Genomic DNA, 23,481 nt, shown 5'->3' on the forward strand with positions numbered 1-23,481 from the left:
TCAATATTTTAATTTAAATCAAAAATTAAAATTTGACTTACCGATTAAAATTGCAATGTAGATTCAAAATTTAAAAGTTTAATATAAATTTTGAAATTAAAATTTTATATTACAATACCAACTTCAAAACTTAAATTTAAATTTAATATTTTTTTGAGTTGGATAACAAATTGGGTATTATCTAATTTGGTAAGTAACAAAACGAAATAAGATACTTAATATTATATAGGATGCTAACAAATTTGGTATGTACTACCAATTTTTTTTAGTACTATCATATTAACTAATTCAAATCGAAAATTTGTTCAATAGATTACTTTATGTAAAATCAAAATATACCTTTTACTAATTAAGAGTTTAATTTTAATACTTATGATGTATTGTTGCTCCTATACTATATGTTATAAATTACATCAGGTACAAAGCGTGGGTACATCACGCGTGAAATAAGAAACGCATACAATTAGCACGCAGGTACATTAAATTTTTTTAAAAAGTGACATTTATTAAGTGCTCGGAGAGATGGATCAATTTCATTCCAATTCTCCATTTCACACCAACTCTCTCCTATTTAGGGATGCAAACGGATCCGGGTTGGTGGAGCTCCCGTCCCGATCCGTCCCGACGGGGGCAATAAATGGGAGAAAATAAACGGATTCGGGGCAGAAAACGGGATAAATTTTACGATCCGAGACGGATTCGGGGCAGAAAACGGGAGAAATTTTAACCCGCCCCAAATCCGCTCCGCCATGATCCGCTCCGAATCCGTCCCGAATCCGCCCTGAAAATTATTTATATTTTAAAAAAAATATTCTTAAAAAATAATATATTTACAAAAAAGTTCAAAATACAAATAAGTTAGTACTCTTATTTCTAATGTATTTGAAACTTATGAATTTTGTTTTGAATTGTGATTGATATTTTTNGGGTTATGAGGCGGGGCGGATTATACGATAACTATTTTCAACCCGTCACGGATTCGGGGTGGGAGGCGGGGGAGACTTTTTGTAGTCGGGGCGGGAGGTCGGGCGGGGCTCCCGCCCCAGATCCGCCCCGTTTGCATCCCTACTCCTATTAACTATAAAAAATATATATATTTTTTGACAATTTTCTCTTTTCTATTCAGTAAAATAAGGCTAGATTGAGAATTTTACATTTTACGAGAATAGTTTGAATTTTTTTAAAAAAAGGGCTATAGGCAGGGAGTCTCTAATAGGAAATACATAACGGTTAAACTATAATAATCTTATAATAATTCGATAGCTGAATCAGTTGGCATCATCTTTTGGAGATAAAAAGTTTTTTCCTTTGAATTATTAAACAAAATTTGATGCGAGTGATTTAATTTAGCAGGCTAAATATGAACGATGTAATTGACTAATGTGAAAATAATAATATTATATCTTAATTATTACCGCATCATTAGTCATGCCATTATTACATCATTTTTGTATTAGTGAGTCGTCCAAATTTTATAAATTAAATTAGATTGTGGTATTTGGTTGACACCATTTACTATAGTTTTTGAGGACCAAAAGTGAAACAACTATAAATAGAGAGACATTTTCCTGTTTGAGAGTTATATAGCTCTGTTTAACAATTTACAGCAAAGGGTAAGATCAATTTGCAATTTTTTTTTTTTATTAATATACTTAGTAAATACTATAATTATAAAAATAGTGCTCTAAAAAATTTATTTATAAAATTAGATCTATACAGTGAATGAATTATCGCTTTCTAAATATAATAAATTATTCACCTTTTTTTTTTTAAAGACAAAGTATTTTTAGTGATTAATACTATACATTTTTGAAGTTTGGACGTAGAAATATATTAATAAAGATAAAAGCAGTAAATGATTCACTATTTTTAGAATACGATAAATGATTTACTGTTTTTATCGTTCTATCCTCATAAATAAAAATTTTGAATGTCTATTTTTATATCTAAAAAATTTTGTAGGTTTTAGTAGCCCAAAAACTGCTCACTTTACTGCAAAGAATAACATTATCAACTGTTATCAACAGCGTGTATATTCCTTCTTAAGTGATATAAAATAATTCTAATCATCATTTTATCTTATCTGTAATTATGGCTCTCTCAAGTGATATATATGTATATATATATATATATAGATGGAACGCTCACCAGTAATCCATGCAGGAGCAGGAACCAGCTTTGAAGTGATGAAACCGGATCCGATCCCTCACAATAATCTCCACGCTATAAACCCTGGAGATCAGCTTGCTCATAGTGTGGCAGTCCCTGCACACTCTCAGGTTCTTCAAGATCCTGATGGGAGGAGCTCCCTCTCCGGCGGAGCTGCTGCGGTGGAGGAGCGCGAACGCGATCGCCAACTTCTCGCTGTGCAGCCGCAGCGAATTCCCCTTCACTCCGTCCGCCCCGGCCACCATCGTCGCCTGCGAGCAGTCGGGCTCGTAGCCGGCCGATTCGAGCCTCCGCTGAATTTCGTCGAGCATCTTGTATACGTCGGCGGACCGCGGGTGCGACGTGTCCCCGGCCACGAACTGGTGCAGGACTCCGTCGTCCGCCTCGACGGAGCTGAACCCGGGCTCTTTGCGGATGCCGTGCTCGGTCATCAGGCGGCGGATAACGGCTACGTCGTTCCACCGCTGCGCGGAGGCGTAGACTCTCGAGAGGAGCACGTAGGCGCCGCTGGCGGCGGGGTCCTCGTCCTTGAATTGGAGCGCGCGCTCGGCGAGCGACTCGGTGAGGTGGAGATTGGTGGTGGTGGTGGTGGTGGTGGTGGTGGTGGTGGTCTTGGCGCACGCGTCGAGGAGGCTGCGCCAGATCACGGCGTCGGGGCTCCGGGGCATGGCGGCGACCACGCGGAGCGCCGCGTCGACACGGCCCGCGCGCGCGAGGAGGTCGACGACGCAGCCGTAGTGCTCGAGCCGGGGCTCGATGCGGAATCGGGTGATCATGAGGTCCAAGTAGCGGAGGCCCTCGTCGACGAGGCCGGCGTGGTTGCAGGCGCTGAGGACGCCGACGAAGGTGATGGCGTTGGGGCGGGCGGAGGCGGGCATGTCGGCGAACGCGGCGAGCGCCTCGGCGACGCGGCCGTGCGCGGCGAGGCCGAGGATGAGGACGTTCCACGAGGCGGCGTCGCGCTGGGGCATTTCGTCGAACACCTGGCGCGCCATGTCGATGGCGCCGCACTTGGCGTAGAGGTCGACGAGGGAGTTGTTGATGAGGGCGTCGCGCGCGACGGGGGCGGCGCCGAGGCCGGGGGCGCGGAGGAGGAGCGCGTGCGCCCACATGCCGAGGGAGAGCGCGCCCGAGGCCGCGCACGCGCCGAGGACGCTCTGGAGCGTGAAGGCGTCCGGGGGGTGGGCGGCGCGCTGCATGGCGCGGAAGAGGGCGAGGGCGGCGTCGTGGGCGGCGTTGGCGACGCAGGCGTCGACGATGGCGTTCCAGGAGACGCGGGAGCGGGCGGGGATGCGGTCGAACACGCGGTGGGCGAGTGGGAGGAGGCCGCAGGAGGCGTAGAAGTGGACGAGGCTGTTGGCGACGAAGGTGTCGGGGGCGAGGCCGAGCTTGGTGAGGAGGGCGTGGAGCTGGGAGCCCTCGGGGAGGGCGGAGAGGAAGGCGCAGGACTTGAGGGCGAGGGGGAAGGAGAAGCGAAGGGGCCGGGATGGGGAGGCGAGGGGGAGGTGGATGAGGAGGATGCGGCGGAAGAGGAGGAGGGAGCGGCGCTTGTGGGCGGGGTCGGGGGAGTGGGCGTAGGAGCGGAGGAGCACGAACCACGAGGGGGAGGAGGAGGAGGAGGTGGAGAGTTTGAGGAGGTTGGGGAGAGAGGAGGGAGGAGGAGGAGGAGGAGGAAGAGATGGTGGTGGTGGTGGTGAAGGGGAGGAGAGAGTGGAGAGCATGGTGGTGCGGGGTATTGGAGATTAGAGGAGTTTGTGTGGACGAGACAGTTTCTTCAACTAGTATCGCAGTTCAGAGAAATGGAAAATTGGCATTGTTCAGATATAACATCATCATCAGATAACAACAATGTCAATCAATGATTTCATTCAAAAGAAAAATGATACAAACTAGAACTGGAATGGTTATACAATGCATAATACTTCTAACGACAGAGGACTCGAATGCAGATCAAAACCCTCCTTTTGTAGTATCACCAACTACAAGGAAGCAAACGCTGGAACTCAACTGTAAAAGATCAAGCAGAGAACAAAAGATGGAAAGAAGCTAAACTCATCTAACTACAGAGTAATTTTGGCCCTCACATATTTATTTGAGGCAGGCCACTCTTTTATCTTTCTTTTGACACAAATGAATAATTAAAAGTATGACAATACGCGGATCGCATCCCGCCCTGCTGAACACTTCTTGAATCTCCAAAAAACCGAGATCGCGCGTAGTCTCGCAGGTGATTTGCTCAACCCAAAAGCATTTTATTCATCGATGTGGCTTCAGCGGTATAATGTGTCCACTGGTCAGCTAATCTAACCAAAGGTGTGTTTAACCTACTTATGGCAAACTAAATCAACCAAACTCTATCCCTATAATGTCACCATCTTTAGTTGCATTCTCTTGCCAAAAACTTGGATCGTTCAATTCAATATCGATGTTCTCAGCATTAATAGCCACCCTGCAGGATCCAACTAATTCATTATTCACCAGGAAATCACAATTCTCATACATGCCGTCCCCTGGTGGCTGGTTTAACATGCACGATCTTGGGGCCAAAATTCTCTTCTCCATGGAGAGGCATCCTTCATTTAAGGATAGCATGAGACGATGCTTTCTTCCCAATAATTCCGTGACATAATCGATATCGCCCATGGCTAGGGCATGGCGAACTCGAGTAGAAGATACTTGCCCCTTATCACTTGAATTGATGCTTGTAGTTGCCCCATTATAAGATCGATTTGCCTTGTCCATGACCGGGCTCACAATGAATGCACTCAAGCCGTACTCTTTGCATAGCCTCACCAGTTCCGATGCATCACCAGATGCTTTGTATCCGAATCTGTAATTCTCACCTGCAAAGAAAACGTAAGGAGAGGATCTACCAAATGGAACAGTAGTTGCTCTGCAGTTTTCAAACGCAAAAGGAAGTTTGAATACCTGCTACCACTCCGCTTATTCTGAGCTCCTTGGACAACCTTTCAACGAATTGCCTCGGAGTAAGATACCTAACCTTTGAAAATTCAACTTGATATTCGAGAGGAGCAACATTACCACAATAAGGGGCCCACGAAGAAAGAACACGCTTTCGATCACATTTTGCAACAATTGGGGGCCTATGCAGGAAGTTGAGAAGTAAGATATATACTGAAGTTACAGTAGTAGCTCTATTTTCTCTGAGTACATTAATAATTGGACACTTCTAGATATATTAATAGTTGGAATCATATGATCAGTTGTACTACAATTTGACATTCTAGTCCTGTTATCCTTCTCCTCTCCTAGTAAATCAAAGATTAATTATCAGTGTATATAACAATAATTACTTATTCCAATATACACAGCAATACATATTGTAAAATCAATCCAACTTAGCACAAGTTAATTCAATGATCGAGCATAGAGTGAGTTTATTCGTCCTCTAAAAAATAGAAGTGTTAAAGGATGATGAAATGTAAGTTCAATATGATATTCTTTAGATCAATAATTAAACGAAACTAGGTTCGTATTCCAGGCCCCAACACAGGTATAGTAGCAGTATTTTCACTATACTCGAAAGAAAAGTACTACTTAACCACACATTGTTATTCTATATGGCTGCTCCACTCAAATATTTATGGCTGTTCCAATCCTATCTCAGATTACAAGTTTGCGCATTTGCCAAAAAATAATTATCTTCATTTGACCCCTGAAATATCTAGGCAGCCACTTAGGTTAAAGGCAGAGCAAAAGACGATTTTGTCGGCATTAAAGTTTCAACTGACAAGTATTTAGATTGTAAAACATAAACAGCTTAGCACCTTCACACACATTTTACTCTAAAAATTTAAATCACCATCAATCAAAGTAATGTATAAGTTCAACACACTGCTTTTTTTTGTCTTGAAGATGGCAGACAAGTATATACCCATACAAATACCACAAATAAGAAAATTAGCCTGTAAGATAAGCCAATTTGTTTATGCCATCTTAATTTATAGAAAAGAACCTAAGCTTCTCTTCCTATCTTCTTTCTTTTTTTGTCCGTTTGGTGGTTCTTTTACCATCCACATTTATTTCTCACATAGCCTTCAAAGAATTTCCAATAGAAGATATGAAAGTGACTTGTAGCTTAATGTAAATTTTCAAGCCATATTTCCCTTTCAAGATGAAAGAGAAAGTAATGAAACCTGGATTTAAGCTAATAAAATACGAAAACATCTACCTGGATTCCCAGCCAAGAACTTCTGCCATTCCGATAAATGAAAGAAGGAAAGGAGTTCCGGCTTTCGATGCATGTATTGCGAGTTGTCGGTGACCAATATGAAGGGCATCAAACTTTCCTAACGCAACTATACCTCCTAGAGATTGATGCAAATAACAACAATAAGAGCATATTTATACAGATGAAAGTTACCAAAAAAGTACCACAAAAACAGTACAAAAATGAATATTAAAGGTCAAATACATAATGGATAGCAATCCAAAAGCACTGCAAAGTGAACAGTGAATACACTATAGAACAAGGATTTAAGTGCCGTGGTACGAGGTCGTGCCGGAAACTTACTGGCACGGTACCACACGGTGTGTGCCGGGCCGTGCCAATGCGTGCCGGTTACAAAAAATACGTGTGTGACGACACATAATGGCATGAAATATTTATTTTCTTTAACAACAAAATATTTTAACTATTTATTATGTACTTTTATCAAATCTTTTGAACTTTATTAAGAAAATCACTTACTAATTTAAAGCATAGAGGGTTTTGAGCCGTGCCATCGGCACGGGATCTGTATCGTGCCAATATTTTGTTGGCACAATACGGCACGGTAGATATGGCTTGTGCCAACGTAAATCCTTGCTACAGAATGACTTCATTAAAAATATTTGATGTTGTTCCAAACTTTGCGAAGTAAGTTGAATGGAATGATATGGGGAATTTTTTAAACCATGATTTGTTGAACACAATCAACAATACGAAATTTGAAACGGGTAAAATACTGATGTTCTGGGATGAAGAAAACAAAAAGGCAACGCTTTCAGAACTCACCAAAATTAAGAAATAGAATCTCAATGTCCAATTTATAGTTATCAAAATTAAAAAACCAAGTAAAATCATGCATATGCGATATAAAAAAGGATAGTTATTCAGTTACTCTCATACTTTTACTTCATAGTTATAATAATGTCCAGGTAATGAGAAGTGACAGCCACCAGAACAACGAGTAGTAGAATATTATTGTCCAGTACTAATTGCCGTGGAGGATGCTCCGTTGACTGACAAGTACCCTGACTTAACATTATCATATCAGTATAGAAAAATGACATGTCAAGATGTCATTTGAAGTAATCAACAACTGCTGATTTATAGCCTAACGCCTACGACCAATTACAAAATGAAATAAAAAGTTCTGAAAAATTCAAACTAAACAAGGATCACCAAGTCGGATGTAGTACTGTAACTACTGGAAAAGAAAGGGAAAATGAAACCTCTCAATTTACAGCTTTAATAAACCATAAGCCAAGGTGAAATGATAAAGAAAAAGATCAAGCATACAAGCATTAGACATAATAATTTGTAATGCTATATCTAATACTGCTATGAAGTTGGTTATGCCTTCATTTGGCTCCAAATATCATATCACAAATTTAAAGGCTAATAGGTATACAAAAGAGCAAAGATTAAAAAAAAAAACATACCAAGTACACATTCTTGGTCGTCTCCACAGTCAATTAGGAGCTTTTCTTTATTTACTTCTTCACTACTAAGGCTTGCTTGCGATCCATATGAGGTGAAAACCTTAAAATTTGATATCCGGAATCCTTTCTGCATGGTAAGATCATTCTTTTCTTTCAAACAACAGTGAGACCTGCAAGAAACACAAGCACCAGTGATTTTTGTTTCTGTGCATTTCAAATCATAAATCTACAATAAAGATTGTCCTAACTCATTCATCTTGACTAGGAATTATATACAACCAAATACATTAATAACAATCATGGCTAAATTTCTATACATCTCCAAACATAAAACCGAAACACATTCATATTTAGAGAGAAAAGAAGAAAAAGTTGGCTAGGATATTTTCTGAAAGAACTCACAACCTTAACACTTTGAAGTGAAATCCATCATGGGACTCTTACAGATGTTTAGATTGTGAAACATGAAAACAACATTTGAATATTACGAAACCACATAATCATGTTATTTAGAAAATCTTACTGTTAGCTCCAAGAGCATCCAAAAAATTTAACCTTTTGATTGGTAAAAAAAGATTTGATAGATTAAAAATGTAAAATCACTGAAGTCAGATGAGTTCTTGATTATACATCTCTTGAGATATCTAAGTAGTTGTTTCATCCAAGTAGGCTGTGTTTCAATTGAAGGAAATTCCAGGCACAGTTACGATTCTTTTTTGGTTCATCCCTCAAAACCAAAACTTGAACAATTAGTAAACTGACTCACTACTTATTCATTCTAAAATCTCTACGAACGCAAAGGCCGCCTTTTCTAAATTTGCTTTGAAGAGCTCATGTTCATATCAGGACCAAATGCAATAGTCTGTTTGTGTGATTTCACAAATCTAAGAACCTCACCCAAACCACCAATAAAACGCAAAAAAGATAGACCTTTTTCCCAGAAAAAAAGCTCATCTTTTTTCTTAATATCCCAATGCATCTATCGAGATTTCACAATTTCTCACTAAATTCTCCAAATGTGAAGTGCCCCAAACTCTCTGCACCTCCCTAATTTACGCAGCTCTCACAACATCGACATTGATAGGCTCCGATTCCACTCTCCACACAAGCCGAAGCATCAACCACTAAACCTAACGAGATCGAATCGAGAAAAAGGGCGTAGGATCGGAACCTGAAGAGCGGGAGGAGGCGGCGGAGCTCGGCGGAGAGGCTGCGGCGGCGGCGCCGCACGGGATCGGCGGGGCGAGGGGGGAGAAGAGGGCGGAGGCGTGGTGCGCGGCGGCGCGGAGATTGGAGGAGACGAGGGCTCCTCCCCCTCTCTCCATTCCTACGAAGCTCCTCACCCTCTCTCTCTCTCTCTCTGTTTCTCTCTCTCTCTCTCTTCGCGTATCCCCGATGATTCCTCCCTAGTATATTCGCAATCGCGTCACGGTTCCATTTTGTGGATTTTTGAGGAGAATTTGGAATTGAGTTTGCTATATAATTGATTTGATTTGATTAGACGCTTCTTTTGAAATTAGGAAAATATTAGTTCGTGCAAAAAAAAAAAAAAAAAAAAAAACCGAAGCAGCAAAAATACTTGGCGGTCAGTATTTGGGACTCAAAGTCCAAATTCTAGTTGATTTATATTTTCAGCTAAGTTTATTTTTAAATAAAAATAAACGAAGCGGATAGCGTGTTACCAATCTCTCTCAAAAAAAAAAAGAAAAAGCCAGAGATGCAAATAGAAATATGTATAATTTTTTTTGATATAATCGCAGGTATATAATATATCATAACCGACTCACAAGTCACAACTGTAAAATTATATATTCTAACTAGATTAACAATATTAAATAATAAATAATTTTTTTCAGATGCGCATACTCTACTCCCAACCGGATTCGCATACCATCCTATTTATATTCAAAAATAAAATGAAATAACTAATTCTATTCGAATTACCTACTCTATCATATTCAATCCTAACCTAATATAATAATAACAAGGAAACAGTACGTAGCCTCTCCCTATAAATACAGTAGTAATGTAGCATTAATTAATCATAATCATAATAATATTATAAGAGAAATATTATTGTGAATTTTTTAGCATGGGATCAGAGCAGCAGGAGACGCAGAAAAGAATGGTTAAGATACGGAGTTACGACGGCGTGGTTGTGGAGGTGCCGGAGGCGGTGGCGATCCAATCGGTGGTGATAAAACACGTCGTCGAGGACGTCGGCGTGGAGGACCCAATCCCGACTCCAAATGTCGTCGGCGACGTCCTGTCGAAGGTCTTCGAGTACTGCACCAAGCACGCCGAGTTTGACGCCACCACCNATCAAACAGAAGAAATATAACTATAGCAGTTGTAACTGTATAAAACCAAACAGACGAGGTATAATTGTAACTACAGTATTTGTAATTCCATATACTTCTAATTACACTGTTTTTGTAACTATATTCAACCAAATTGTCTCTAAAAGAATTTTGGAAAGTAGAATATACAAAAGGAGGTTTAAGGCACGGGGCCTCTAGAAAAAAAAAATTTAAAAAAAGGAAAGGTATATCAGATGTTTAAACCATTTATTTACTAAAAATGCATTAGCAGAGAATTTAAACCATTGGCCTTGAATATTTTAGATTAATAATTACATGCATCGGCAGCATCGCTAGCCCTAGTTTGTCCAAACTTAAGTTTGAAAATTACTTTTGTCAATTTTATTTTTCGTATTTTTATAAACAATGGATTTAATGGTTAGACTCATGTTTATTTATTTGGATATTATCAACATAATATTCATCCATATCTTATTCTTTGAAGATGCTGAGAAGAGTACCCCATGTGAACATTTTTTATTTTATAAAAGGTCAAAATATGAATTTTTAAATGACAAAAAAAAAATTACAAAACGAATATTTATAGGAGAGTCTTATATAATTTAGCCCTTTTTTTAACTTTGGAATATCATAAGCAATTATTATTACTTTGGTTGCTGCAAAGTTTTGTGGCGCGGTCTACTAAACCTGGTCCAGGAGATCTATTAAGTGTGAACGGACCACTCGCTGAGCGACACATGGCCACCGCCGTCCTAGTCAGCAGCCTCGGGTACGTTTCTCACGTGCGGGCAATCATAGGGTCGCACGCTTCGATACGACACGTCGCGCCATTGGCTCGTCGACACGTGTCGCTTCACTGGCCAAAGCGGCACGACTTTCAAAGGACACGTGTAGGTATATGTTTTGTGTATTTTGAATAAACTATTTACATTAATTTACCTATATTTATTTCTCTATCATTAGGAATCTGGTTTAATTTGATAATGACATGATTCGCCCTAATTATAGTGTTACAATCCATACTCTCATTTTAATATGAACAAAAAAAAAAAATTTAAAAAAAATCAGTTGAACTCAGTATTCATGAAAAACTATGGATTTGATTATTTTTAATAGGGAAAACTTCAAAAACCCCTCCTATCGTTTCGCACTTTTTCATTTTAGTATCCTGTGATTTAAAGTATATCAAGCTAACACCTTGTGGTTTCGCATTTTCTCACTTTGGTACCTTGTGATTTAAAGTGTATTAAGTTAGTACTCTGTGGTTTTATTTTTGTATCAAGTTATTACCCTGTGGTTTCTTTTTTTCTTTTTATTATCAATTTTGTTATTATTTCTTTCTTAAATCAGTGACAAAGTTAAAATTAAAGGGTACTAAAATAAATATTCGATAAATCTAGATGGGTATCTGAAGTTTTTTGTATATAATTTAACGAAATATTAAAGAAAAAGCTATCGAAAAGATAAAAACAAAACCACAGGGGGGGCAAATTGATACATTTTAAATCACAAAATACTATAGTGAGAAAGTGCGAAACCACTGGGGGGATTTTAAAGTTTTCCCTTTATATAAATAATACATACTATATAATAGAAGAAAATTATATAAATTATATATTTATATAAAATTATATATTAGAAGAAAACGGTACATTTAATATTTTATATTAAATATGAAAACATTTTAAAATCTTAAAAAAATTAATTAGTTTGGTTCAATTTAATGCTAAACAATATTTGGTTAAGAATAATTCAATTTAATTTAGTAAAAATAAAAAAAAATTATTCTAATTAAATCAGAATTTAGCAGGATTCTATTCGGTTTTGTTGCTTGATAGAACTATATTAGGCGTAAATATTTTGGCTAGTGATTTGAACGTATTATATCCTACTTGGATGTCAAAATAAGATATCCAATGATAACATATTTGATATAAAGATATATTTGATAATGTGTTAGTTTTAATTTTTATCTCTTGAATGATATTAACATCTATAATTTAATAGAATAGTATATTAATTTTACTTACAAAAAAATTTGTTTCATTCTAAAAAAAACAACTTAAGACTTATTTGATAAGCTTATTGAGTAAATTAAAAAAAGATAAAATACAGAAAACTCTGTAAATATCCTTTTCTTGTGTGACTTTTAAAAATTTATATTTTACCCCTTTAAAATTTTAGAAACATTTTCATAAGATTAAGATATTAGTGGAGAGGACAAAATGACTGAATTATCTTTATTCTATAAAGTAAGATTTTTTTGAAGGCGCACAGAGAGGGACAAAATATATTAACTTTTTAAAAGGATAAATATAAATGTTAAAAGTACAAAAAAAAAAATTCTATATTTTAATCTAAAAAATATATATTAAATAAAATATTCAAGCATCCAAACAGATGTAATTTCTTCGAGAATATTATTCTTACTCAAAAATTTACTAAAAATGATAAACATATTTTTATCATTTTTAAAGATATTTTCGGCATAAATCGGGGATAGATTTTCTGTATTTTAACACGAGAAGATGTTATATTAAATAAAATATTTATACATTCAAAAAGAATCCAAAGACTAAAATGTATGTAATTTTTGAAATTTACAGGCTGCTGATTATTTGGAAATTCAAGGACTGCTGGATTTATGCCTGGACAAGGTGGCGAGCGCGATTACACAGAAGACTGCTGAAGTGATTCGAAGAGACTTCAACATCCAGAACGACTTCACCCCCGAGGAAGAGGAAGCCGTACGAAGGGAACACTCCTGGGCTCATCATGATGCTGACTAATAACAAAGGGAGATATCTATATATAATCATAGACCATTTAAATTTTTTTAAAAGTTTTGTTTGTTTTATTATTTAAAATATTTAGATTTGTTGGATTTGAAACTTTATAGTTGTTACGGGAACTTCTGCAGCTCTAAATGGCTGTTTTTTTTTTTTTTTTGTTTTAATAAATTTGTTACAACATAAACACACAAGCAGTCAGGTTTTGAATCCATGGCCTCTCCCAAAAGTAATTTCCCTTGCCAGGGACTCACATGTAATTTATCAAAGTTTGCAGGGACGTGTAAGTCATTAACATGCACAAGTTACCCACAATATTTAGAGAGTTTTCAGTTTTCAGAAGTAAAATATATGCTTCATCCACATCCATAAAGATCGTAAATATTTTTCTAAGAACTAAGTAATTAAAGGCGTATTCTAGTTCGTTTTTTTCTTTTTCTTTTTTTTTTCTTTTTTTCTGACAGATACTTCTCGTGTTCTCGACCATTATGGAAACATTGAAGACTTTGCGTTGCTCCTGCATCGGTGTTCTCTCTAGCTGGGAACTTCTGAGCAGCAGTACCTGTCAATGATTAGAAAACAAGAAACTAATAACTTATCCAAGAGCGAACGAAAGCAAAAGATTATGATAGATGAAACAGTTCTAAGATTCTTGAACTAAAAGAATCTCACCCTCATTGACCGAAACTGGTGCTATATATTTATAGATAGTTCCGTGAGAAATCAACAAGCCGTTTTACGATAAACCTTTCCCTGTAATTTCTTGCAACTTTGGCTTGTTTAATGTGTCCTGAGTTCCTCCAAATCGTTTTACTCTGCAGATATCAGGTCTTGCTCATGACACCTCTCGCATCAGGTAACTTGATGCTAGTGTGCCGATGCTTGTCCCTGCAATGTATCCACCAGTCCATGCATTCTGTCGAGAAAAGCATACAAAATCATGCAAATGTGAAAAAGGATTTTCTGAAAAATATGCATTGCCAGTTTCCTTATAGATAGTTTCGTAGAAGTAACGGCCGAAAACAACTTACAATGTGATAGTTAATCATAAGTTAGCAACTTTTGTAACCTTAATAATTGTCTTATCCTATTTTTGAAAACGAAAGCTTATTTGTTGAGAAACTCAAGCTACCAAATGTATGCATTTAATGTTGCAAACATTTAGTAGTTCTCTTTGCTGATGTTTTAGTTACTGATCCAACAATTGTGCATTTCTCTATCGATAAGAACCAAAGTTGACGTAAAAAAGACCGGACTCTGTAAAGGTTTTTAGCATCACATTCGTCAGTTTCAACTGCCATACATGTCCTATGAGCAACAGTATTAGTGTTTTCTTCTCTCTCCGACTTGCTCAGGATTATGTACAGAAAGTCATACTCCCGGCAATTACACTATGGTTGTGGTATGTAAGTGTCCAATAGCAATTCTGACTTCTGATACAGCTTCTCAACAATAAACATACACTATCGAGCAATTTTTACTTTAGTTTCAGCCTGTTTGGCAAAAGTAATTATACCAGTGGCCTTATCTCTCTTGTGACATCAATCACATAATTCTAATTAACCATACGAAAATGCATCTGAAACTAGAATAACCTGAAAGTTGAATCCACCAGTAATTCCGTCAATGTTGAGCACCTGCATCCAGTTCACCTTCAGCTGTAATGCATCTTTTGCAAGAAAATTTCTCATCTTATTCTGTGACTATCAAAATCTTACCTCTCCTGCAAAGAAGAGATTTGGTTGCTTCTTGCTTTCCATGGTGTTAAGAGAAATCTTCACAAACAAAAGAACAGACTTAGGGCATTAGGCTATAGAATATGAAGTAATAAATATTTCCTGAAAACTTCATCAAATAAGACAAAAACCTCTGAAAGTGGAACTCCCCCAGCAGTGACGAATTCATCTTTAAACTGACCCTATACACAAAAGAACAACGACCGAGTATTTGCACTAGCCATGGCTAGCAAGCAATGTGTAGCATTTACTATGCGGAAGCTAAAATGAGCTTTCGTGCCCCAAAAGCAAAAGCTTTACTTTAAAGCAAGGATTTAAGTGCCGTGGCACGGGGTCGTGCTGAAAACTTGCCGGCATGGTACGGCACGTTGCGTACCGAGCTGTGCCGATGTGTGCCGGTCAAAAAAATTCTTGTATGCCGACACATAATAGCATGAAATATTTATTTTCTTTAGCAACAAAATATTCTAACTATTTATTATGTCTTTTTATCACATCTTTTAAACTTTATTGAGGAAATTACTTATTAATTTAAAGAATAGAGGGTTTTGAGCTGTGCCATCGGCATGGGGCTTGTATCGTGCCGGTATCTTGTTGGCACGATACGGCACGGTAGATACAGCCCGTGCCAATGGGCACTTAAAACCTTGCTTTAAAGCTTCTACTGGCTGCTGAGAGCTATATAGAAGGTATTAGTGTTTTTTTGAATAGCTCTATTAAAAAAAGCACCATGGAATTCAAATAGCTGCAGGAACTGGGCCAAACAATCCATACCAATGAACATAACCAACCACAACATACCTTTCCTACTACCTTAAATGAGTATTGCTTCAACAAAAGTGCTATGGAAATCAAATTGCTCTTGGGAATGGAAGACCATAACATGTCACCATCTAAACCCTGAAGAGAGATGGGTTGTGCTAATCAAAGAGTATTGTCAAAAACTAACCAGTCAACAAGAAGCATGCTTAAGCAAGCTAACCAACCTCCTTTTCCAGTAGAAACCTCCAAAATCTTTTCACCAAACCAAATGCCAAGGGAAATGAATTGCTTGCTTTATGCTTCTGCATGCAATCTTTGGAATCGTTATTTCATTCTGGAAGTAGTGGAATAGGCGAATAGTAGATAAATATCTTCTAGTTTGACAATGTAGGGCCTCAAAAACTTGAGCTTAAATTTAAATTTATTGACCAAAGATATCAATCGAAAGCCTTTATTACCTTCAGCATGAAAATTTACACCTACGAGGAACAGCGATGGCACTGGAACACATATTTATAGCCTGATTGATCACAATGCAATGCAGAAACAAATCTCGGGATGTATTCCATGCACTTTTTAACAATAGATCACTCGAATAATTTTATCGATGAGCATATTAATTTTAGCTCTTCACCACTTATACCAACAGACAAAAACAGCTTATTGCTGGAGAGATAGTATACTTGGGATGATCAATTTATGGACAAGTGAAACTTATAGAAGCACTGAAATGCATATAAAAACCAAAGACAAGTATTAACACATGCGTGCTAAGGAAAGCTTGCATGGGACATACTAATCAAGTCAAATTGGCATTAGACACAAAAAGAAAAATAATACAATTAACTATTGTAAGATGCGATGTGAGGAAAGAACCAAACCGCAAACTGATCTTTGTGGTGAAAGAGGATGCTTTTCACCTCTTCAATATGAATGCCAGGCACGAAGTCAACCAACAGCATTCCTGTACTCATTTCCACACAAATGTGAATAGAAACAGATTAGTAGAAACTTGAAAAATTAAGAAACTAAGCAGAAAAGGTCCTAATTTAGAAAGAAATCAAAAGATACATCTGAAACTCCTTTCAACAAACTCTACGCTCTTCTGTGAAATAAACTGAGATTACATTATGTGCATAGTTTTTTCACATAGAACTCTTGACACTTTGGGATCCGAGCAATTTGGTTGAAAAGGAAAACTATCTGTTTGAGTAGTGATCACTAACTTGACTTAAGTTAATAGTGTAAGTGAATCATGTATTGTCAACGAAATCAATTAACCGTAACCAATTTCAGATTCAAAGTTTTCTCACAGGAAACTGAAGATGATATTTAATGATAGAGTCACTTTAACATGCAACATTGTTAAGCACTGACTTTCAACTTGTACTCACAATATATAAAGATGATGCCAGTTATATAATATGTTCATGTCCTCAATAAAAGCAAAGCCCTTAATGTAGTCTGAAAGTCTAAGAATAGTGCATTTTCTTATTGAAACTCCAATAACAATAATGTCCTTTCTTCGAATTGTACCTGTGTAATTGGCACGAAATAGCTCACGCGCTCCCCATGCAGATAACCGAAGAATCACTGGCCCGCTGAGTCCCCAGTGAGTCACTAACATAGGTCCAACCTATAGCACCTACATTATCATTTCAGAAAAGAACCAAAATATGGTTATAAATAAGAAGAAATACATGCCTGAGTTAATTCAGGTATACTCCTGGAGACATTGTCCAGTTTAAGCCTTGCTTTAACTCTTTGAAATGTCACCTGATCATTGTCGAAGAGAATGAATTATACTGTGAAGAGATATAGTTATTGTGTTATTGTGAAATGAATTTACTGAATGTCACATGGCAGAAAAATAAAGATCAATACTTTAATAAAATTCTCTCTCTCTCTCTCTCTCTCTCTATGAATTATAATGTAAAGAGATAAAGATTGAGGAATGAATTCATTGAATGTCATATGCCAGAAAAATAAGAATCAATAATATAATAAAACTCTCCCCCCCTCCCAACATTGACAACAGTGGCAGTTCAGGGTAGAAGTGAAAACATATAGGATATGAACAGATATTTGATGACACCATATCCGCATCCATATTTTTTTTGGATACGAATTCAGATATAGATGTGTCGGATGCTAAATTTTTATTACGATATTTGCATAAAAGGGATTCGGATAAGGTCGGATATTTCTTCATATTTGATATTGAAACACGAGAATAGGATATTGAGATATTAGGATCAGGGGATTAGGGGAATGGGATATTGGGAATTAATATTATAATTTAATTTATTAATACAAAATATAATATTAGTAAAAAAATTCAGATATCCATATCCATAGCCATTTTTTTCAGATATTCGGATAATTTTGACTTTCTAAAACCATATCCATATCCATATCCGACTGACTTCAAATATTTTCTATTCAGATGCGGATATTTTCAGATGACATCCTATACATTTTCACCCCTAGTTAAGGGGGCGAGCACATCATCACCTGGAATTTTGCAAGACACCAACACGTGGTGGGAACGGAGAGAGAGAGAGAGAGAGAGAGAGAGAGAGAGAGAGAGAGAGGTTCGGGGTATGGGCGCCCCACCTTATGCTAGTGCCTTCCATCAACAATAATGATGATGACTGCATATTCTCCTTCCCCTTCTGCACTCTCTTGATTGTAGGAAAGACAGACAGAGTTCGAGTTAGAAAAAATGAGAGATGTTTTTGGTTTTTTTTTGTTCCTACGCAAGGTTTTAAGTACCCATTGGCACGGGCCGTATCCACAATGCCGTACCATGCCAACAAGATACCTGCATGATACAGATCCCGTGCCAATGGCATAGCTCAAAACTCTCTATTCTTTAAATTAATAAATAATTTCCTCAATAAAGTTCAAAAGATGTAATAAAAAGGCATAATAAATAGTTAGAATATTTTGTTGCTAAAGAAAATAAATATTTCATGCTATTATGTGTCGATACATAAAAATTTTTTTGACCGGCACGTATCAGCACAGCTCGGCACGCACCGTGCCGTACCGTGCCAGCAAGTTTCTGGCACGACCCCGTGCCACGGCACTTAAATCCTTGCTCCTACGTTTTCCTTGGCAGGAATGTTTAAATTAATCGTGTATGCCTGAATGCAGGAAGACTATCCTACCAGAGTTTTAGATGATTTCTAAGGCCGATAACAACTTCAACGCTTCTTGTCATGGTCTCTTTATAAAAAAGTCATGAGACCATTGCTTATGTCAATATAGCAGTCCAAGGTTTTATGTTTTCACTACCTTTTAGCAGTTCACTGGGCCTTTAAGGTACTAAATATCCGAAAACGATCTCTAATTAAAAATCCATATCAGAATGTTTGAACAAAATATGACCAAACTGCAATTACCATATACTATTTTAATTTAACTAAAGAAGCGGGTAACTTTCGCTTCTGGAAGTAAAACAACAATGATTATTAGAAAAACATGGCCTTGCCTATCGTTATGAAGAGTAGTAGTGAGCCTTGGTATCAGTGAAAAGATGATTACCCCAGACAAGGTTGCCAGTTGTGCATCTTCAATCTTAAATGTGAATAAGCTAGGCATTGGGTCAATAATGGAGTGACCAAGCTGGGCAGCGATCGAGTAGCCCTGTAATCAACTCATATGAAAGCAGTATTTCACTCAAAGTTGATGTAATACTATAATAGAAAAGCCAAAAAAAAAAAAACAAAAAGTTAAACTTTTTAACCTGTTTGCTGCTCCCAGTGGCAACTAAGACATACGTAGCCTCTAGATGTTCTACAAAGTCTATTGTGCGCTTCTCAACCTTCAGAAGAAATTTCCCATTGCCAACAACAGATGTGCTTGAGACAACTTTACCAGTCTGCAATGAAACTTCAAAAAGTAACACTGAATTCAGCAAATACTGCTAAGAGAAACTTTTGACTGTACAGCGAAAGATGGCATTAGAATAAAGAAATGCTAGAGCATAACTCTAACAAAAGGATACACATTGTAGTTCTAATTTTACGCAAAACCATATTTACATATCCAACTAGCACGTAATTGTGGCTGTTGCATCATTTTGGATAGTATAGAAGAGAATGGAAGTGGGTGTTTCTTCAAGTTTTCAACAGTCTGAGTATTGCATCATTTTGGGCGGTATAGAAGAGGAACAGAAGTGGGCTTTTCTTCAAGTTCTCAACAGTCTTACATATCTTGTAAAAACACCTAAGGATCCATTTATCACCACTCTTTAAATGGAGAAAGTAACCCAACAGATAACTAGAGTATCCACAGATAATGATCCAAAGATGAAGGATTATCCCAGACTCACAAACGAAAAGACATGGAATCTTAAAGGTGTTTGTATCAATCAGTCTGATGCGAGAGTACACACTTAAACTGACTCTGTAAAGATGTCATGTCATTAAAAGACTGTAAAGATCACACGTCATAAAAAGCAAGAAGAGAAAAAGAATTATAGACATCCTACATATCCAATTCATCAAGGCTGACTTGTTTAAAGCTCACTTGTAATAGCCCTTTAAGATTTTTAGATTCCATTAGGTTTAAATTGCTTTGACTTGATCCTTAGGGTTAGGAACCCTCTTAGCTTCATTAAGAAATTCAACTAAATTTTCTTTAAACAGTGGCATGCAAAGAAACTCAACTGCACCAGCATATATATAATAACCTACCTCCAACCCTTTTAGCTTCATTAAGAAGACAATCTACTATAGAAGCTGAGCTGTTGCTAACAGGGAAAACTCGCCCGTCATCTTCTGTCTAATGCAAAATAATCAAAACCCAAATCATTAAAAGAAGATTTCATTTCAAATGAATAAGAAGAATATCAAGCAGAAGCAAATATTGATGAAACTAACCTTAAGCGGAACCCCATGATCAGAGAACCAACCCATGGTATCTTGTGGGCCATGAACATTAAAGAACGATCCACGCAGTTCCTTATTTCCCCTAGGATAGTTTTCTGTCAATCTCTGCGTTAATACACCATGAAAGGCCCTAAAAGTCAAATACAGTTAAAATGCAAAGAACAACTCACTTGAACTGTCAGCATTCAAAGTGTAAATAAATAGTAAGGGTTAAACAGAATGTGATGTGAGTTCAGAAACAAATAGCAACTTCGGACTAGTCTATCGTTTTTCTTTTCTCATGTGGTAGTTTTGTTTTTGGGAAGAACAGGAACAAGGTGGCAGCACTGCAACATAAGTTATTCAGCTGCATGATTCGGTCCAGTAACACGAGGTAAGGGATGATAAATGTAAGTTTCGAAATTAAAGAAATTTAAGTACTTTTAATAAAAACTTAACAGTGATGAAATTTATGTGAAATATTAGCAAATATAGCATGTGTGGTCGTAATTAGCGTACATGTTAAGAAGCCCTTGCAAAATTGATTTATAGTAACTATGGGATATTTGATTCATATTACTAAAAGGAAACTCAAGTACAGCTGCTATAGTGGCCATTATAACTCTGCATATTACACCTTTTCTTCAATACGAAGATATGTATAACACACGAGAGTGTCTAGGCTCTACTAGTTACACTACTTTGAGCTAATCCACCATGGACACTGATTGAAACAGCAACACTAAGAAGTGTAAATTTTAGGTGTCAAGAGAAAAGTTTAGTTCTAGGAAAAATGAAATGATTAAACTGATTAAACTGATTAAACAACAGTTTCATGTCTGACCATTGCCTCAAGAAAATGTCCATTGGTCACATTGCAACGGCCTCCCCCAGAAATTTTTACCTAAAGACGAGAAAATATACACTCAAAAAAACCATAAAAAGAATTTTGAAATAAAATAATCAAACTAGAAATCTAAAATGCCTATGAAAGTACTGCTTTTAACCGACAGAGCTCCATATCAGGCTAAAACTAGTAAGCCACAAAATGTACAGATCTGAATTTAGAACCTTTTTGAACCCCAATAACGTTGTGACGTAATGTGCTCTATTTGACTAGAAATGCTGCATAAAAACCTAGCTCATTCCACAGTTATAAATCATCAGCTACCAATTTAGGAAACACCAACTACTTATGTAAAAACAAGAAAAAATAGAAGATTCGACCCCATAGCATTCAACTCCTATTCCCAACCTATGGTCACAGAATATAAAATCCTAGAATTACTTTTCCTGAATTTCAATTCATTTAGTAGCTTTCATAACTGAGAATTAAGTGGTATATTTTCAGCCAAAGCTGTCAGACCAAAGCATGTTTAAAGGCTGCACTACCGAAGCCAAGGTAAACAATGACAAATGAGCAAAAAAATGCACTAGCCTGTATTGAGCAACCAGTCACAACATCGAGGATACAAATTTCCAAAAATAAAGCAATTTAAAGTAAAGTACATTTTGAACTTAAAATATTAAATACAGCACTCTCCGACAGCTTAAGTTTTTAGAAATAAACGATTGTTTCACATTATTCAAGATGGCATCAGTGTTTGAGATCCTGAGTTCGAATCCCGCCAGCCTCCTGATTTCACTCAATTTCCAGTGTTGAATATAAGATCTTAAAGATACCGTTCTGTGACAGCTTAAGCTTTTAGAGCTAAATGGTTGTTTCACAGTATTCAACAATGCATGATTGATGAGAAGAATCTGACCTTTGACAAAGGCTTTCCTTTCTCGATAACCAATACATTCAATTGAGGAGCTAGGGTTTTCGCTCTTATTGAAGCGTATATCCCAGCTGCACCACCACCCACCACCACCAACAATGGCTCATTTATCTACACCATTGAAGCTATCAAACATGACCGCTGCTTTGCAAACGATATAACCAGAGACAGAGTGATAGAATGGAAGAGAGACAGAGGAGTACTTGTGAGGAGCTGCTGCTTGTAGTCGTAGTCGAAGAGGAGATGAAGCGCTTCTTGTTGCGGAAGGGGACGTGGTGAATCCTCGTCGAGAAGTAAGGTGCGGCTCCCATGGAGGAGCCGAGAGGGGGAGGGAGAAGGAGGAGGCCCCTCGCTGCGGCGGAGGCGGAGGCGGAGGTGGAGATCCTCATTGGGGCATTCCTTCGAACATCTCCCGAGCGCCGCTTCCAATTTTGTGTACGCGCTACACAGCGCGGGAGTGACCTCGCGGCGGAAAGGACCTTTCGCTCTGCAAGAAGACGTGTTTTTGGGCAAATTTCAGTATAGTCCCTCCAGGCCAGATACGTCAGCATCCTTGCCCCACTTGTGCTGTTAACGAGTTTCTCTTGAAAATATTGAGTTGAAAATGTTAGCATGTGTTTAGTTTGTCTATTAAAGAGCCGAGTTGCCTAGCGAGTAATAAGTTAGATTATCCGTTGATTACCCTAATTAGTAAATTCGTGAATTATTCGTGAATTATTGAAAATCTGAATTAAACGGTTCGTTTACGAATTTTTTCAAAAGAAAGAGAATTATTCTCGAATTTTTGGGCCAACCGAATAATTCGCAAATTATTCACAAATTATTGTCGAATTATTAAAAATATGAATAAAAAATTTATAATTTTATTTTTAAATATAAATTATTTTATATTTTATATTTTATATTTTATATTTTATACCGAATCTGTTTTTTAAGCCGAATTTTTCAACGAATTTAAAAATTTAAAAACAAATTTTATAGGTATTATATTCGTACCGAATTTTTGCCGAATCCGAATTAACTAACTATGTTGATTACTAGGTAAAAAGTTGAAAAAAACTTTAAAAATTTAGAATGTTAATCTAATAATTGAGATGCACATAATATAGGTGTTTTTATATTTGGAATGACCTAAGAACCAAATAGTTAAAAGTTGTAATATATATAAACGGAGCAGAAGCTCGTGAAATGCGAGCTGGTTTGCCAGCCCTACTGCCCACGTCGCAAAAGCGAAAGTGCATCAAATTACAATTGATTTTGTTGAGAGCCTGTCTATATATTTTAAGTAGGGAACGGTAGCATCTTGCCAGCTTTCTTTTTTTTTGCAATTAATTCAGCCAGAAATATGAAACAACTAAATTTTAAATTTAGAACCGTCA

At 37.3% G+C, this 23,481-nt stretch overlaps 4 protein-coding genes across 6 annotated transcripts; 1 reads left to right on the forward strand and 3 right to left on the reverse strand.

The window, feature by feature from the left end:
• Nucleotides 1,919-3,899, reverse strand: LOC109712909 (pentatricopeptide repeat-containing protein At1g59720, chloroplastic/mitochondrial-like). The gene has a single exon (XM_020236715.1). The coding sequence runs from the start codon at nucleotides 3,888-3,890 to the stop codon at nucleotides 2,145-2,147; it is 1,746 nt and encodes a 581-aa protein (XP_020092304.1). The 5' UTR covers nucleotides 3,891-3,899; the 3' UTR covers nucleotides 1,919-2,144.
• Nucleotides 4,010-9,099, reverse strand: LOC109712910 (FAD synthetase, chloroplastic-like; the record flags this gene model as incomplete). Its single annotated transcript, XM_020236716.1, is given in 5 exon segments — nucleotides 4,010-5,012; nucleotides 5,098-5,273; nucleotides 6,362-6,497; nucleotides 7,837-8,006; nucleotides 9,008-9,099. Coding segments are annotated over 5 exon segments (1,074 nt in total), but the record flags the coding sequence as incomplete, so codon positions are not given.
• LOC109712765 (SKP1-like protein 11) lies at nucleotides 9,929-13,518 on the forward strand. The gene is made up of 3 exons (XM_020236518.1): nucleotides 9,929-10,111; nucleotides 12,764-12,904; nucleotides 13,411-13,518. Exons 1-3 carry the CDS (start codon nucleotides 9,929-9,931, stop codon nucleotides 13,516-13,518), a joined length of 432 nt encoding a protein of 143 aa, XP_020092107.1.
• On the reverse strand, nucleotides 13,166-22,678 carry LOC109713450 (uncharacterized protein YtfP). Of its 3 annotated transcripts, none has more exons than XM_020237540.1 (17): nucleotides 22,306-22,678; nucleotides 22,088-22,213; nucleotides 21,166-21,225; nucleotides 20,334-20,447; nucleotides 20,148-20,235; nucleotides 19,196-19,341; nucleotides 18,994-19,095; nucleotides 17,149-17,220; nucleotides 16,981-17,080; nucleotides 16,326-16,408; nucleotides 15,669-15,743; nucleotides 15,484-15,582; nucleotides 14,814-14,864; nucleotides 14,665-14,721; nucleotides 14,542-14,583; nucleotides 13,619-13,862; nucleotides 13,166-13,508 (listed from the first exon to the last, which is right to left on the reverse strand). In XM_020237540.1, the coding sequence occupies exons 1-16, from the start codon at nucleotides 22,651-22,653 to the stop codon at nucleotides 13,782-13,784; spliced, it is 1,644 nt and encodes a 547-aa protein (XP_020093129.1). In that variant the 5' UTR covers nucleotides 22,654-22,678; the 3' UTR covers nucleotides 13,166-13,508; nucleotides 13,619-13,781. The 3 variants fall into 3 exon arrangements, with proteins under 3 accessions (XP_020093129.1, XP_020093128.1, XP_020093130.1); XM_020237539.1 differs by having other exon boundaries at nucleotides 15,669-15,746; XM_020237541.1 differs by lacking the exon at nucleotides 21,166-21,225 and having other exon boundaries at nucleotides 15,669-15,746.

The sequence above is a fragment of the Ananas comosus genome, linkage group 7, assembly GCF_001540865.1.
Source record: "Ananas comosus cultivar F153 linkage group 7, ASM154086v1, whole genome shotgun sequence".
Lineage (NCBI taxonomy): Eukaryota > Viridiplantae > Streptophyta > Magnoliopsida > Poales > Bromeliaceae > Ananas > Ananas comosus.

Bases quoted from the DNA above. Each gene is read 5' to 3' on its own strand.
- LOC109712909 (XM_020236715.1), bottom strand. From the start codon at position 3,890: ATGCTCTCCACTCTCTCCTCCCCTTCACCACCACCACCACCATCTCTT.
- LOC109712765 (XM_020236518.1), top strand. From the start codon at position 9,929: ATGGGATCAGAGCAGCAGGAGACGCAGAAAAGAATGGTTAAGATACGG. The intron at 10,112-12,763 runs GTCTTCGAGTAC...TGAAATTTACAG, and splicing joins TCGGCGACGTCCTGTCGAAG to GCTGCTGATTATTTGGAAAT. The intron at 12,905-13,410 runs GTACGAAGGGAA...TTTTTCTGACAG, and splicing joins CCCCCGAGGAAGAGGAAGCC to ATACTTCTCGTGTTCTCGAC.
- LOC109713450 (XM_020237539.1), bottom strand. From the start codon at position 22,653: ATGCTGACGTATCTGGCCTGGAGGGACTATACTGAAATTTGCCCAAAA. The intron at 21,226-22,087 runs GTCAGATTCTTC...TCTCGTCTTTAG, and splicing joins AAGGAAAGCCTTTGTCAAAG to GTAAAAATTTCTGGGGGAGG. The intron at 17,081-17,148 runs GCATGTATTTCT...TAGGTGCTATAG, and splicing joins GTATACCTGAATTAACTCAG to GTTGGACCTATGTTAGTGAC.